Source organism: Cervus elaphus, chromosome 10 (assembly GCF_910594005.1).
Source record: "Cervus elaphus chromosome 10, mCerEla1.1, whole genome shotgun sequence".
Taxonomy (NCBI): domain Eukaryota; kingdom Metazoa; phylum Chordata; class Mammalia; order Artiodactyla; family Cervidae; genus Cervus; species Cervus elaphus.
The window spans coordinates 54,155,002-54,171,758 of NC_057824.1; the positions used below are offsets into that span (position 1 = coordinate 54,155,002).

General features: G+C 56.0%; 1 protein-coding gene across 11 annotated transcripts in view; it reads left to right on the top strand.

The window, feature by feature from the left end:
- Window positions 1–16,757, top strand: part of IQCE (IQ motif containing E) — a 41,067-nt gene that overhangs the window by 8,050 nt on the left and 16,260 nt on the right. For 6 of the 11 annotated variants that reach the window (XM_043915418.1, XM_043915420.1, XM_043915421.1 and 3 more), the window contains exons 2-12: window positions 1,938–1,985; window positions 2,871–2,916; window positions 5,734–5,862; window positions 6,359–6,493; window positions 7,629–7,699; window positions 9,878–9,991; window positions 10,089–10,139; window positions 12,611–12,681; window positions 13,964–14,036; window positions 14,281–14,330; window positions 16,046–16,209. In XM_043915418.1, coding sequence (XP_043771353.1) covers window positions 1,938–1,985; window positions 2,871–2,916; window positions 5,734–5,862; window positions 6,359–6,493; window positions 7,629–7,699; window positions 9,878–9,991; window positions 10,089–10,139; window positions 12,611–12,681; window positions 13,964–14,036; window positions 14,281–14,330; window positions 16,046–16,209 — 952 coding nt within the window. Of the gene's footprint in view, window positions 1–1,937; window positions 1,986–2,054; window positions 2,131–2,870; window positions 2,917–5,733; window positions 5,863–6,358; window positions 6,494–7,628; window positions 7,700–9,877; window positions 9,992–10,088; window positions 10,140–12,610; window positions 12,682–13,963; window positions 14,037–14,280; window positions 14,331–16,045; window positions 16,210–16,757 lie in introns of those variants that run through there. The other 5 variants (XM_043915423.1, XM_043915426.1, XM_043915425.1 and 2 more) reach the window with 5 other exon arrangements.

A 16,757-nucleotide genomic window follows, 5' to 3' on the forward strand; every position in this document is an offset into this window, starting at 1 on the left:
CAGAAGAACTGTACAAAAAAGATCTTCACGACCCAGATAATCACGATGGTGTGATCACTTACCTAGAGCCAGACATCCTGGAATGTGAAGTCAAGTGGGCCTTAGAAAGCATCACTGTGAACAAAGCTAGTGTATGTGATGGAATTCCAGTTGAGCTATTTCAAATCCTGAAAGATGATGCTGTGAAAGTGCTGCACTCAATATGCCAGCAAATTTGGAAAACTCAGCAGTGGCCACAGGACTGGAAAAGATCAGTTTTCATTCCAATCCCTAACAAAGGCAGTCCCAAAGAATGCTCAAACTACTGCTCAATTGCACACATCTCACATGCTAGCAAAGTAATGCTCAGAATTCTCCAAGCCAGGCTTCAGAAATACGTGAACCGTGAACTTCCAGATGTTCAAATTGGTTTTAGAAAAGGCAGAGGAACCAGAGATCAAATTGCCAACATCCACTGGATCATCGAAAAAGCAAGAGAGTTCCAGAAAAACAGTTATTTCTGCTTTATTGACTATACCAAAGCCTTTGACTGTGGATCACAATAAACTGTGGAAAATTCTTAAAGAGATGGGAATACCAGACCATCTGACCTGCCTCCTGAGAAACCTGTATGTAGGTCAGGAAGCACCAGTTAGAACTGGACATGGAACAACAGACTGGTTCCAAATAGGAAAAAGAGTACGTCAAGGCTGTATATTGTCACCCTGCTTATTTAACTTATATGCAGAGTACATCATGAGAAACGCTGGGCTGGAAGAAGCACAAACTGGAATCAAGATTGCCAGGAGAAATATCAATAACCTCAGATATGCAGACGACACCACCCTCATGGCAGAAAGTGAAGAGGAACTAAAAAGCTTCTGGATGGACGTGAAGGAGGAGAGTGAAGAAGTTGGCTTAAAGCTCACCATTCAGAAAACTAAGATCATGGCATCTGGTCCCATCACTTCATGGGAAATAGATGAGGAAACAGTGGAAACAGTGTGAGACTTTATTTTTGGGGGCTTCAAAATCACTGCAGATGGTGATTGCAGCCATGAAATTAAAAGACGCTTACTCCTTGGAAGGAAAGTTATGACCAACCTGGATAGTATATTAAAAAGCAGAGACATTACTTTGCCAACAAAGGTCCGCCTAGTCAAGGCTGTGGGTTTTCCAGTGGTCATGTATGGATGTGAGTTGGACGGTGAAGAAAGCTGAGCATCAAAGAATTGATGCTTTTGAACTGTGGTGTTGGAGAAGACTCTTGAGAGTCCCTTGGACTGCAAGGAGATCCAACCAGTTCATCCTAAAGGAGATCAGTCCTGGGTGTTTATTGGAAGGACTGATGCTGAAGCTGAAACTCCAATACTTTGGCCACCTGATGCGAAGAGCTGACTCATTGGAAAAAACCCTGATGCTGGGAAGGATTGGGGGCTGGAGGAGAAGGGGACGACAGAGGATGAGATGGTTGGGTGGCATCACCGATTCAGTGGACATGGGTTTGGGTGGACTCCGGGAGTTGGTGATGGACAGGGAGGCCTGGCGTGCTGTGGGGTCGCAAAGAGTCGGACACAACTGAGCGACTGAACTGAACTGTCTATAAAACAGAAAAAAAATGTATGGCACGGGGCACTCATTCAGTATCTTGCAATAACCTATAATGGAGAAAGATCTTTTAAAGCAACTGTACTTCAATTAAATTTTTAAAAAAAGAACGATCTGTCGATTCTGTGGCGATGCTGTTGCTGGACTGACAGGCCTGGAGCTGCCCCGCCAGCAGAGCAGAGCTTCGTGTCCCCACCGTCCCTTCGGATGCGGTGGACCACCCGGCCGCCGCCCACACCGAGTGTTCTGTTCCCTCCTGCTGGACGCGGGCTCTCCCCGGCAGCTCGGCCCAGCGGTTCCCGCTTTGTGAGCGCGCCCGACCGTCTCACTGTCTGCCTCTCTTCCTCCAGGGGGATGACAGTCTGTCTGCAATCACCTTTGACTCTGACTCTGAGACGGTGAGTGCAGTCGAGGGGCTGGCGTTTCGCTCACCCGCCTGACTCCCGCGCGTCTCCCCACAAAAGCAGGTCTCCCCACAAACGTGTGTTCAGAGCCAGATCACAGATTCCAGGTGCCCTCAGCTGGGTCTGAGCGACTGAGACGGTAATTTTACAACTTCTACAGAAGTCAGTTGTGAGCAGAGTGCGTTTGAGGCTGATGACAAGCTCTTAGCCTGCAGTCTGGTTTTGGCCTGCACGCCCCCACCCCTGCCCCCAGCCCCCCAGTCCTGCCGTGGAGGGGAGGGAGCAGAGCCCCCTGGACGTGTGACAGAGGGCCCAGCGCGTTCCCGCCCCCGCAGCGCTGAGGACTCCAGGGGGAGCACCCCGGTCCGGTCCGCTGTCTGAGGAGCGGGGCCTCTGCAGAGGGTTCCCTCCCCGACACTCAGGACGTGGCCAAGATGCTCCTGGGAGGGAGAGGGATGCGAGCCAGTCTCCTGGGATCTCAGTGTTCTGAGCGGGGTTCCCTGTCTGGAGTGAAGCAGAGGGTGGAGGCATGGAAGGGGCCCGGGGGCGAGCCTGGGTGGGGCCCAGCTCCGTGTTTGGCCCGGGCTGTCGGGGGAGTGGTCCTCCAGATGGGCCAGCGCTGCCCCACGTCCCCGTCTCATGTCCCACCAGTGGGTGTCCCCCCACCTCCATCTCTGGGTCCTCGGGGCGCCTCCCCCGGGCTGCCCACTCCTGTGCTGGGGGCGCCTCCCTGCCCCCCACTTGAACTCTGCTTGGCCTCTTGGTGTCGGCTGCTTAATCCACCGCCCCCCGTGCCCCTAATTCTGAGCACTCCTCTGCTGTGTGGTTGGGGCCGTTCCGGCTGCCTGAGAAGGCTCAACCATCTCTTCTTTCTTTCAGAAAGCAAAAAGGAAAAGTTTCCACAAACCTCCACCCACATCCCTGAGTAAGTATGACCAGCTTGCCTCGGAAGGGGTTCTCTGAAGGCCTCCTTCCCAGGTGTCCTGGAGGAGGCTCAGCCGCGTCTGTCTTCTCTGAATACTCAGGATCACTGAGGCACGCCCTTCTGCCCCGGCTCCATCTCGTGCTGGGGCTCACTCCCGGGTCTGGGCGGAGGCCCCGCGGGGCGCAGGTCCTGGGCCCTCCCTGCACTGCTGAGCCCCCGGCCGCAGGGCACCCTGACGGCCTCCTGGGCTCTCCTTCCGAAGCCGCCGGAGTGAGGGAAACACGCGGTTTGTTCCTTGAGACACAGAGAGCTCATCCGGGCGATGTACTGAATTTTACGCTTCCCAAGGTCTCTGTGACCAGTCAGATCCTAGGCCAGCTTTCTTTTGCTGCCGAAAAGCCTGTGGCCATGCTTGGCTTGATTATATACTCGTGTATGTATTTACATCTCTTACATACATATATACGGTCAAACATACTGTCTTAGTATGACACGGTCAGAGAATACAAACGAACTTTCATATGAGCCCAAGAAAAACATACGTAGAAAGATAAATTCCTGCAAAGAAAAGAAAGCATGTTTTGTAGTACAAATAAATAGAAGCATTAGAAAGGAACCATCTAGCGAACTTAACTGCAAAGCAGAAACGGAGACACGGATGCGGGGAACAAACTTGGATGCCGAGGAGGGTGGGGGGCGGGGTCAGTCGGGAGGTCGGGCCTGACATAACACCCTGCTGTTTGCAAAACAGGGACCAGTGAAAAAAAAAAAACAACAAAACTGGGCCTAGTGAGAGCCGACCCACAGCAGAGGGGGCTCGGCCCAGGGCCTCCCAGGCGGCGCTGGTGGTAAAGGGCCCGCCTGCCAGTGCGGGAGACGTGAGAGATGGTGGATTCTACCCCTGGGTGGGAAGATCCCTGGAGGAGAGCGTGGAAATTCACTCCAGGATTCTTGCCTGGAGAATCCCATGGACAGAGCAGCCTGGCATGCTGCAGTCCCTGGGGTCGTAAAGAGTCGGACTCACCCAAGGTGACTTAGCACTAGTATAGCTGATTCGCTTTGCTGGCAGCAGAAACAACACAACAGTGTAAGGCAGCTATGCGCTAATAAAAATTAATTTAAAAAAAACCATCTAGCAATTTGGATTTTGAATATTCTGGCTCTCCTCCTGTGGAGCAAATCGAGAATTGATGCCAAGTGAAAGTGTGGGCCTTGGTGTTTTATACCTTCTCTTTCAGACTATTTTGTTTAAATCCTTTTGTCCAGAAGGCATCACTACCTAAGGCAAATGTGAGATCATCTTTCATTATTCTTACTTACTGGAAGTCAAGCATTTCAAGTGTTGAAAATACTAATAATCAAATTGCTTTTTATCTTGATTCCTATAAACGTCAGAGTTGTGTTTCGAATAATTTAGGATGGCCAGAACCCCCAAAGCATCAAAACTGCCAGAGAGGTGCTTTCCCCCAGAGGCTCTGCCTCCCTCCCCCAAGCCCCCGGGCCCTCCCCCAGCCACGCTGGACACCTGTCCAGGTACCAGGGCTGATCCCAGACCCCCGCTCACTGCAGGGTGCACTGTGTCCCCTCCCCCGGCCCCCCCAATCCCAAGCTCCTAACACTCCCGTAACAGGTGTATGCCTGTCTGATTTCCGAGCCATGACAGCAGGAATCCGGGCTGTCCTGTTCACTCCATAAATGTGTCTCTACTGCCCAGTACCTGCCATCTGATACCAAGAGCCGACTCATGGGCAAAGACCAGATGCTGGGAAAGGTTGAGGGCAGGTGGAGAAGGGGGTGGCAGAAGATGAGATGGTTAGAGAGCATCACCGACTCAGTGGACATGAATTTGAGCAAACTCCAGGAGAGGGAAGCCTGGCAGGCTACAGTCCATGTGGTCTCAGAGTCGGACACAACTTGGCAACTTGGCGGCAGCTGCCCACTCCAGATCCACAGCGTTCGTGGCTCCCCGCGTGCTGAGGTTCTCAGTCTCCACCCTGCTCCCAGGAGGCGAGGTTCCCGGCCCCTCCCCGATCACCGCTTCCGCAGCGTCGGCCACCTGCAGGGTCTCCACCAGCTGAGTCCCTCTTCTTCGCAGTCTTATCCACGGGCATGCGTATTGTGGAATTCTCACTATTTATTGATAAACCTCATACAGTTAGGAGGGAAATGTCGTGTGTGGGGTTTTTTTCCAATCACTAATATACCTGCATAAATGGAAGGCCTTCCGAATACCCTGGGAGTGAGCACGGCGGTCCCCGGTGAATGGAAACTCTCAGGGCCCAATGTGTCTTTATTCCCACATCCTAAATGTTAAAGGGGAATTTTCCATTAATTCTGAAGCCATGGAAAAATCTTAGAAATCTTAAAAACTAAATGTATTAGATTTAGAATCTCAGGACCTTCTATAGATATAAATTGCTTTGGTATTTAAAAAATATAAGCATGGTTTATGAACAACTTGGTTTTGCATAAATTTGCACAATCTATATTTTACATGAAGAAGCAAAATTCCAGATTAAAATATAATTTTAAAACCTTTCCTTTGTTTTGGTGACAAAAAATGCCCTGGGTGGGGGGAATGGGAAAGTAAATACTGTAATATGGGTACAACTTTAGGTTCATATTTTAAAATCAATTCCAGTTACTTCTTTATAATAAAATTTAATAAACAAATTGAGTATATAGACATAATCGTGTTTCTTATTTTTGGCAGAATGTGTTCATCTGGGCGGTTGTGAATACTTTGTCTTTCTGAAGCACAGGTGTTGTGGGGAGCACGGTGTTCTGTACCCCTAAAACCGTGTGCTGTCTTTCTAGAGTCACCTTATCACTCTAAACCGAGGAAGGTGGCCTCCTGGAGATCTCTGAGGACCGTGGCGAGCATGCCTCTCGGGGGCCGGATGTCCTTAACCCCCCAGAAGCTGTGTCTGGGAAGCTCCAAGCAAGGTACGCAGTCGCCCCTCGGAAATAGACCCCTCCTGCTCACGAGCAGCGCCTGGGATGTCACAGGTGCTGACGACATAGAGCTTTGAACATGCCTTGTCTGAACGACACCGTTTCTGACCTTCTCAAGGACGCGGCGCCTTGAGGCTTTTACTCCGCGTGTGTGTGGCCACGACGTCTGCTCTGCGGGTCTCGGCCTGTCTGAGCGGGGCTGGCAGTGGTGGGCCAGGGCGGCTCCTCCCAGCTTTGGGAGCCGTGTGAGCCGTTCGAGGCGACGCCGGCAGCTTGGAAGGGGATGTGCTGGGCACACGCACAGCCTGGAAGTGGGCAGGCGCCGCAGGGAGGGCTCTGCTGATCTTGGGGCCGGTGGCTGAGCATTGCTCACCCCCCACGGGTCCCGTGAGCTTCCTTCAGCCCCCCGAGCCTGGTTACTAGAGGCAGGGCCGTCTGTTGTGTCTGCTCACACCTGTCTCGTTAAAACCGTGCACGTTCAAACCAGGCAGTCTGACCCCAGCCCTGACTTCAGACCTCACCTTGGAGCGTGCCTGGACCCACCCCCCCAGCAGCGCCCCCGACTTTGTGACCGAAGCCTTGAGAATGAAGAGGTCAAACCTCAGGCGTTCTGCCAGCCACGGTGAGCTCGCCGCGGTGACATGGCCGCGACTGAGGACGGCTGCAAGGCCAGGCGTGGGGACTGGGGGTGCTCTGCGGAGTGAGGGGTGGGCCTCCCGGCAGGCGTCCGCCGAGCATCCTGAGGACAGTGACCCTGAAGGTCCCTGCTGCCTCCTGGAGGGTGGCTCTCCTGCTGTGGAGGGAGACGTCGTCCCCGGCTTCCGTGGTGCGTGCCTCCCTGGAGTCGTAGCGAAACGGGTTGTATAAACCATCTTAGGAATGAAAGCTGCAGGGATGACAGACAGCCCAAATCTCACAGAGAAGGGTGGGCTGGTGTCACGTTCCTGTCCTCCTGTCCTGCCCGAGTCCACACGCCGCCTCCCCAGCACCCCCTGCCTTCCCATCGGCCCCGTGGGAAGCCCCGAGAAGCCTTGTCCCGGCGCCTGGGATGGTCCCCGCAGCTCTGCCGGCCGGCATTGCCGCTCCAGGCTTACGTGCTTTAGAGTCCCGTCCCCGTTAGGGACCGCACTGAACCAGAGAGCGGCGGGCCCTGTGCAGCGTCGGACGCCGGGCGGGCGCAGCATCCGCACGGTGATGCGGCTGTGTGTTTGTGACTGTTAGTTTGTTTGCTGCGTCACGTCTCAAGACACGGCTCTTCTTTCCGACTCCCTCCTTTGATCCTTTTATAGATGAACACATGGGCTTCCCTGGCGGCTCAGTGGTAGAGAGCCTGCCTGCCAGCGCGGGAGGCCCAGGTTCGACCAGGAAGGTCCCCTGGAGGAGGGCATGGCAGCCCACTCCAGTATTCTCACTTGGAGAATCCCATGGACAGAGGAGCCTGGCGGGCTACAGTCCTTGGGATCGCAAAAGAGCTGGACACGACTTAGCAACTTAGCAACAACAGCTCTCCTTTAATCCTGAGTGTAAATAAGTCTTTTCCTTGTAGTTTTCTTTTGCTGCTTCTTTCCAGATCAATACCTGTTTGGGTTTTCTTACTTCTGGGGAAAGACCATGATCAGGTTAAAAATGTTGAAATATATTTGCTCTTTTTTATTCTTTTTTTTTTTTTTAAAAAGGATAATTTTATTAACCTCCAGGTTTCCCTTAAGGTATAGTCTAGCGTTCCTTCTTTTCAGAGGCTGTGTGTCTCCCTGCAGGTTACGTTCCGGGGACCCTCATCTACCGAGAGAAGGAGGACATGTATGACGAGATCATTGAGCTGAAGAAGGTAGAGTTCCCGCCCGTCCTCTGCGGCTGTCAAGTGGGGAGAGCCCTTGGTAACGCGGGCAGGGGCGGCACCTGAGCCGGGGTGTGTCCCATGGGAAGAGCAGGGGTTGTAGGGGGGGACACCGAGTTTAAGCCCTGGCCGGGCGCCTGAGCAGCTGGGAGATGCTGGCTCCCGGAGGGCCACCCGCCAGTGGCGAAGGGGCCTGGACAGCCGTCAGCCAGAGAGCTCTGCGTCTCCCCGGGGGACGAGGTCAGCTCAGGGCCTTTTGTGCCCCGAGCCCTGGCGTGAGGATGAGTCTTTGGCTGTCATTGTGATCAGTAACTTCCCGTTTGCGTTTTCCTTTGGCATTCATGGCATTTCACGGGCCTGCTCTCAGTGGCTCTGTCTCTACATGCGCCCCATGAGAGAGGTGATTGCCTTGAGGCTCAGAGAGCTTCGTAGTCTATCCAGGGTTTACCAGTAGAAGAACCAGAATGTTCATGAAGGTCGTCTGCCTCCCGGGGCCGCGGCTCCGTTTGCATAACCCACGCTGCCTCTCCCCGGAGCGCAGACTGCCCCGAGATGAGCGGTGTCCTCGTCCCCTCTACGCCTCGGCCGTCTCTGTGCCCCGCACGGCTCCTGGTGCCGCCCGGAGACTCGTGGGGCCGCTTTCTGTCCATGACGCCTGTTCACAGTCTGCTGCCTCCCTCCCCCCGACTGCCAGTAAAGCCGGGACCTGTCCGTCACGAGGTCAGGCAGGGTGTTGGCGGCCGGCATGCCCAGAACACACGCAAGCCTGGAAGCCACCTTGTCCGAGGGGCGCCGGGCGAGGGTCCCCGTACACGGCAGCCCTCTTGTGGGAGCTGCAGAGTCCTCACCGGGAGAGGTTACTGAGAGCCCTGAGTCCTCGCGGCGACACTCGGGGGAGCCTTCTTGGGGCCAGAAGTGCTGCTTGGGTTCCTCCTGGGTGGAATCACACTGCCTGATTCCAAGCGCTCAGGCCTCCTCTTCCCTTCCGAGCGGAGGGTTTATCTTCAGCAGTCCGCTGCCCCGGGGGCAGGGGCATGGGGTGGTTTTTCTCTGGCAAGCGAGTCTCAATTTCCTGTTGGAAATGGGGAGGGTCGTAAGTGCAGCTTCATGGGGTGTTGTGAAGGTTCGAGGCAGTAACCCACGAGAGAGCGTCAGCGCAGGGGTCTTAGCTGTGCTGAGCAGGGCGGGTATTCCTGGGAGCAGAATTCCTGTTATCGGGTTTCTCATCTTTCCCAGTGACTGGGCGTTAACTGACTAATTCACGAAATGGGCCCCGAGGGCCAGGCATCTCTCTCGCCGGCTGCAGCCGCTGGCTAGCTTTCCCGGCTGCCCGCAGTGGGCGGACGCCCGACTGTCTCTCCAGCGGCCGGGCCGGGTCTGTTCTGACGCTCAGAGCCCCTTGACAGGACGTCTCCGAGACGATTGGCTAATTCGGGTGCAGGCTGTGCTGGAAGCCGGTCAGCTCCAGTGCTGGCTGACCCCGTAGGCATTTTGGACGAGGCTCACATGCGCTGAGTTAACCTGACACTTTCCCAGCCATGGGGTTCCACAGACCAGGAGAAAGTTTCCTCAAGTGAGGCTGTTAGAAGTCCCCTCCCGTGAGCGTTGCCTCAAAGGGCCACACGTGTCTGGCGTAATAGGAAGGACATCATTTCAAAATACAGGATAGTTGTAAAAAGTGAATAAACTTAGTTTTATGAAAAATTGATAGTCTTCCTTCTAAACTCACCGCAGATGGGTGGGAAATCCACCCACAGATAAACGTGTGGGCACCAGCGCTCTGGCCAGCTGAGCCTTAGGTGAGGATGAGTCTTGAGTAGATGTTAGCCTGTGACAGTTTGTGACGTGAAGACCACTCCCACGGCGCCCCCAGAGCTGCCACCGGCCGCGTCATCTGTGGAGCAGCGTTCGTCTGCGGCAGGGGCGCTGTTGGCATTCTAGGGGGCGGGGTTCCTGGTTGCCTGGGTCGCCCTGCACCTAACGGGGTGTCTGCCCCCCAGCCCCAGTAACGTCCACGGTAACGTCCAGACCGTCCTCACCCTCTGCACACACAGCGCCCTGCTCGGGAGCCAGACAGCTTTTAACACTCCTCTCCATCTGCGTGTTTCACCCGGATGTCTGTGCACGGGGTGTGTGTGTGTGTGTGTGTGTGTTCCTTCTTTCCTTCAGTCGTTAAACATGCAAAAGAGTGATGTGGATCTGATGAGAACGAAGCTCCGGCGCCTCGAAGAGGAAAACAGCAGAAAGGACCGGCAGATTGAGCAGCTTCTGGACGCGTCCCGAGTAAGTGCGGGGCCCCGGACGCGGTGCCAGATGCAGGCATCCCCGGCGGGGGAGGCCCAGCGCACCTTGTCTTCATCTCCCAATCTGCTTACCACAGGGCCCAGATTTTGTTCGGACTCTGGCAGACAAAAGGCCTGATACTGGCTGGGTGAGTATAATCTCCAGCAGCGCAGCTCATCTGTCCGCTGAAATCTTATCTTCAAAACAGCCCTTAGAGACGTGCCTTCTCTCTGAGGCACTCAGAAGTAGTAACAGGCGCGCGGAAGGCCTTCCTAAAACCCTCCTCCGTGGAGCGGTGGGGCTTACACGACGACAGCGCGGGGGCTCTTAGTGGGAGCAGGAGGCGGGCTGAGCAAGCTGATTGCAAGGGCAAAAACACACAGCAGGAGAAGGCAGTCACGGCGGGGACTTGCCCCGCCACACCTCAGAGGACACCTCGGGCCCAACCCACGATGCTGATTTAAGAAGGAATCAAAGCAGGAGCAGAGTTAGGGCCTTAAAGCACGTGCAGACCCTTCTTGTTCATTGTGTGACAATACGTAACCCACTGGACAAAACAGAATTATGGAAAATGGAGCCATTACGTGATTAATGCTGTGGGAATAAACACACAGTCAGAGAAAGATGAGTCACAGTAAACTTCACATGAGTCAAGGAAGAACGTTTAAAAAAAATCTGAGATGCAATTCACTTCTGAGATTCTTGAACAGAAAATCACAGTCATGATGCAATTAATGGGTTTGATAACATAAACTTAAATTTTATAGTGAAAACCCATACGACTACAATTGAAAATGGATCCGTATAATGGGGGGGGGGGGGGCATGACTGATCAGTAAAACAGTTTTTATCCAGAAGATGCAAAGAATCTACACCCGTGTCTAAAGAAAGGAAGCATCGTGCAGTGAACAGACGACGCTCCTGGCTCTCTGACTGGGACAGCGCAGAGGAAACGCTCACATGCATGCCGGCGACTCATCAAACACTGTACAGTTTGCCGGTGTAGAGAATCTCGCTGATCTTTTTGCAGTCGGGACTTCAGTCCCCAGGTTTAAAACCAGGAAACTGGGGTTAAGAGATTTGTCCCAAACTGGGTTCGCGGTGAGCGACCATAGGCTTTGACGGCTGGGGTGGTGTGATCGTGCCGGCCACCGTTTGTGACACCGCACTCACCACTTGTCTAGTGATGCTTGTGGCCGTGACGGGCAGCATGCGGGGTCTTAGTGCCCCAACCAGGGATCGAACCGGTGCCCCCTGCATTGGGAGCACAGAGTCCTAACCACCGGACTGTCAGGGACGTCCTAATGATGCTCTCTTTAGGATTATGTCTTGAGAAAAAAAATCCAGTACAAAAGGCTGTTTGCACACAGATATTTCCAGCTGCCCAGTTTGGGAGGGAGATGGAGGAGGAGCCATTCAAATTAGCATCCCGCTGCTTTGATCCTCAGAATTTCTTTTTTTTTCACTGCACCTTGAGGCCTGTGGGATGTTAGTTCCCTGACCAGAGACTGAACCTGTGTCCCCTGCAGTGGAAGCACCACGTCCTCACCACTGGACCGCCAGATAATTCTGGGTTTTTTTTTTCCTTTTTTAATTAAAGTTGATTAAAAGTAGAAATTGTAGATCATAGATATGTGCCACTTTCGTTCTGCTGCCCTTTGCCAAATCACCCTTCAAAGTGGCTGTGACTGAACGTTTCTGCTTGAACCGTCTGCCCCCCAGAAACACCTTCCCGCGTGCACGAGGAGGGCTGGCTGGGGTTTCTGTGAAAGCGATAGTGGGTTACGAACTCAGTGTCCATCAGTAGAACAGGTAACTACGCTGTACGTTCATACCTTGGAGGAATAATGCAGATCTGTAGGAACAAGTGGGGTTAGGTCTCCACGACGGTTTGTAAAGTGAGAAGCAGTTTGCAGAGTGGTATGCGTGGGGTTACCATTTATGTAAACAACAGCGAAACACCGCCATTGCAGTAGGTGTGCATACGCGTGCGCATGTGCGTAATGAGGTCTGGAGAGTGAGTACGCCTTATGCTGGTGACGATAGTTGACAGGGGTAAGCTCAAAGGGTAAATGTGCCCGTGTATCGGTAGTGTAACTAAAAGTCACCTTAAAACCCAGTTGAAACGTGTTTGACTCTTCAAAAAGAAAGACACGTCCTTTCGGGGACGCAGGGTGTCATCTCCCAAAGCGCCGTGTGAGCAGAGAGCAGGAAGCGCTGAGGCGGAGAGGCCTCCCCAGGACCCCAGTCAAGCTGCCCGGGGGCACATGCTGGGGGTGGGGCTGCCCTGGGCCGCTGGGCTTGGGGCGTCCGTGCCTGGTGCCTGAGGCGATGCGGTGTCCCGTCCCTCCTCCCGAGGGTGGCACCCTCTGTGGAAGGGAGCACCTGGCCCCCGCCCCCCTGCCCCCCTGCTTGGAGTCTAGAAGAGACGCCGGCGATCGAATGGGGGGGTACAGCTCGGCAGGAACGCGCCCTGGCGGGAGGCTGTGCAAACACTCCCAGAGAGTGGGCAGGGCACCCCGCCCCAGGCCGGGCACGGCAGGGTCGGGGAGGCCGTGGCACCGGAGGCCAGGGTGTGGTCCCCCGTCGGTCAGCTTGACTGTCGTGGTCCCCCGGCAGGTGATCAACGGGCTGAAGCAGAGGGTCCTCAAGCTGGAGCAGCGGTGCAAGGAGAAGGACAACATGATCAAGTACGGGGCCTGGGGGCCGGGGGCCCTGCCCGGGGGGCCAGCTGGGCGCACGCGCACCCGTCCTGCTCCCAGCCCAGCACCCGCGCCTGCTGTCCCGCCCCTCCCGCGCCCACGTCCCGGCCTCGCTTGTCACCAAAGCTTGAGCAGTGGCCTCTTCCAGACGCCACGGAGGAGCAGTGTTCTCCTCCCCTCTCTTCTCGCTCCCGTTTCTTTGAAGACGCGCCTTCTCTCCACCTCCTGTGATCTCGTCTTATCTCCAGTGTTGACTTCATGGGCTAGAGACAAGCTCTTACTGCCTGGACACCTCCCCAGGCTGCCTCTCACATCACGCACGGCCCTGTGCTGTTTTCAGAGCAGCTGCAGATTTCTTTCCTGCTCTTTTATCCCAGAGGGGAGGCTTTCCTGGTGTGTGTGAGTTTATTTAAGGAAACCTGAGTTTTCACTTTTTGTTGCCCCGAATATCCTCTTTATACAATAGATCCCGTCTTCCTTTGTTTCTCGCTGGACTCATCAGCTTTAAAAAGACTTTATTATTTGCTGATTTATTCTGTTTCAGAGTCCTAAACTGTATTAGTAACTTTATCTTCATTTCTCTGTAGAGCCTTTTTTCTGGAGTCTGTTAAGTGTTGAGAATGAGGAGAGTTATATGGACAGTACAAGGAGAAAAAAAAAAATGGTTCTCTTTCCTTTAAAAAATAATCATTCCCCCACCTTCCCCAAAGACCACTTGTCCTTTCTAACCCTGAGGCCTTTCTTCACAATTACTCCAGTTTTTAAAGACAGGGTCTTATTAGCAAAGAATATCCCCCAGAGGGAGGCCTTTTACCTCACCCTGGAGGGTGGCTGGTCCAACTGGAAGGGCCTGTGGGTGTGACAGTCCTCTGGTGGGTCTTGTGCAAGCCACCCACCAGCTGAAGGCCCCTCAGACTTCCCCGGTGGCTCAGTTGGTACAGAATCCATCTGCAATGCAGGAGACTCCGGTTCGATCCCTGGGTCGGGAAGATCCACTGGAGAAGGGATCGGCTACCCACTCCAGTATTCTTGGGCTCCTGGGGTGTCTCAGCTGGTAAAGAGTCTGTCTACAAGGTGGGGGACCTGGGCTGGGAGGATCCCCTGGAGAAGGGAAAGGCCCCCTCCAGTACTCTGGCCCGGAGAATCCCATGGTCTGTATAGTCCGTGGGGTCGCAGAGTCGGACAGGACAGAGCGGCTTTCCCTTCCCCTCGTCGGGCACTGCCCAGCAACGATGACACTGCCACATTAACTCTGACCTTGGGTTCTCAGCAAACTGCAGACTGACGTGAAGACCACAAGTCTGGAGGAGATGCGGATCGCCATGGAGACGTACTACGAGGAGGTGCGTGTCCCCCTGCCCGGGCAGGGGCTGGGCTCAGGGCTGGGGGGCGCGGGCAGTGGCCGAGCTGGGCGATGGCCCGGCTGCAGTGTGGGACCCTCCCCTTCTAGTTCGCCTTGACCGGAACACGAATCAGCAACTTAGTGCTAACTTCCCGCCGCCGGCCGACACGGAGACTCACTTTTCCAGAGGACAGTCTCCTTGGCGCTCGGTTGGTGTTAACTGCGTTTTAACTTGGTGTTTGCAGATTCACCGTCTCCATGGTCTCCTCGCAAGCTCCGAGACAACAGGGAAGAGGTGCGACCCTCTGTCTGTCTGTGTGTCTGCCTGGGAGCCGGGCTCTGTGCGCTGTCTGCGTGCTCAGCGGCTGGCAGAGTAGGGGCGCTCCTGGGGGGCGCGGACCCCGCCCGGGCCTGGGGCTTCTAGCTGCCGCTCGAGCTGCGAGCGCGCGGTTCCCTCCCCGTGGGTGTCCGGATGCCCCCTCACAGTGCCACCTCTGACCCCTGGCAGCGTGGTCAGTGCTCTGGGCTTCCACTGGTGGTCCTGCCTCACAGCTTCCAGCTTAGAAGCAGAAAACACTTTCTCAAAGCAGATCTTCCTTTTAGGAAGATATTTAGGACCGAGTACAGGTTCGTCTTGCCAAGTATGTTTGCTGGGAGAGACGGGGCGTTTCCTCACCACATACGTCTTCCCCTGTCCTGTCCCCGATGATGTCAGGCTCTCAGCAGGTCAGGGAAGGAGGGGTCCCTTGTCACAGATTCAGTCATGTCACCGGCCTCCGCCGTGAATCACTGACAGTTACTGACCTTCTGGGCTTCCAGGTGGCTCAGTGGTAGAGAACCTCCTGCCAATGCAGGAGATGTGGGTTCAATCCCTGGGTCGGGAAGATCCCCTGGAGGAGGGCATGGCAACCCACTCCAGTATTCTCACCTGGAGAATCCCTTGGACAGAGGAGCCTGGCGGGCTACAGTCCACCGGGTCGCAAAGAGTCAGACGCAACGGAGCGACTAAACAACAGCCACAACAGTGAAGCCTTCACAATGTGCGGGCTCGGTCTTCCCTTTTCCTTCCCCCAGTAGCTTAAAGGGAGGCAGGAGAGGGGGCCAGAGGACTTACAGGCATTATGTTCTGTAACGTGCCCTCGGGTCTGAACTGGCGAGTGACGGCCCGCCACCCCTGGGGAAGCACGGGCTCCATCCCGACACCTCTGGTCAGCTTTCCCATCAGCCGCCAGCACACAGCCCGCCTCCCCGTGTTTCTGTCTAAAGGCACCTCACCTAGTGCCTGCTCCTAGCTCATGAGCCCTGAGCCCTCAACCCACCTCGGCTCGAGCCTGAGGGACCCCTGACACACGGGGTCCCTCCCGGAGCTGCGTCTCAGCTCCTCCCGACAACAGACTCCGCTGCGGGGGGCTGGGGAAAGTGGTGAAGTCGGCCCCGAAATGTGGAAGAGCTTGTGGTCCACCCCGCTGAGAGCAGACGCCGGCTGCGCCTGTCCCGCCGCCGGGAGCGGGCGAGATGCAGAGCCTCCCCCTTTCCATCCTGGGTGGCCACGGGGGACCACGAGACACCGCAGGCGTTGGCCCGGGGCTCACAGAGACAATTTAGTGAGCAGACGACTTCGCAAACGAGGAGTCTGTAACCACCCGGCATCGACCGTGCTTTGGACTTTGCGGAGGAGGAGGCGCGATCGGAACAGCTGTCCAAGGACAGGCCTGACGGAGCAGGAGGGACGGGGACCCTCCACAGCCCTTCTGGGGACGCTGCTCCGTCTGTCGCTGACGGCTGGACGCGGCCCTGTGTTACACGGGCGTGCCCGTGAGAAGAGTGGACGTCTGTCCGGGGTGACAGTCCGCCGGCCTGGGGTTCGCAGTCAGCCTTCGCCGCGAACTGTGCACATCGTGCCCAGGACACCCTGAGCGCCCAGGCCGCCGAGCGCCTGCCCCTCACTCGGGATGTGTGTTAGGCCAGCTCAGGACCCAAGCCTTACCCGCTGGGTCTGGTTGCTCCTAGGCCTCCGGTGGAGAAGAAAGTGGGCCTTAAAAGGCAGAAGAAAATGGGCAGTGCCCTGCTGAGCTTGTCCCGGAGCGTCCAGGAGCTCATGGAGGAGAACCAGAGCCTGAAGGAAGACCTGGACCGCGTGCTCAGCAACTCCCCCACCACCTCCAAGATCATAGGTGCCTGCCGGGCCCCGGGGGCGGGGCACACGGGAGGCGGCCCGGGTGCGGGGTGGAGGCCGTGGGAGAGGCTGGGCCCGTCCTGGGAGAGGACCCCCCGCTCCTGTGCTGAGTAGAGGCCACGCAGGAAAGGGGGCCGCGAGGACAGCAGTCCACAGGGTCCTCTTGGGGCTGCTGGGGGCCTGGCCCGGGGGCCCCGCGGTGGCGTGAGGTGGCCGCGTTCCACGTGCGCGTGAGGACTGGCTGCAGCCTGTGCAGGCCGAGGGGGGTCAGGGTCATGGCCTTGGTCTGAGCAGGACAGAGGGGCACACGGGGGGAGGCTGCAGCTGTGGTCGAGGGCCCAGTGGGGGTCAGGCACATGGGTGAGTCAGGGCGGGGCCCCGGAGGGAGAATCGAACCCGGGACTTACCAGGTCAGGGGACAGATGCCCAGCCCGCGAGCAGGGGCAGGGGGAGCGGAGCCTCTGGGTGGGTAGTGGGCACCGAGCGCCCGCAGAGCCGGGTGGAGGGGCCCCGGAGGACGAGGGCCCAGGTGGACTTAGGATCGGC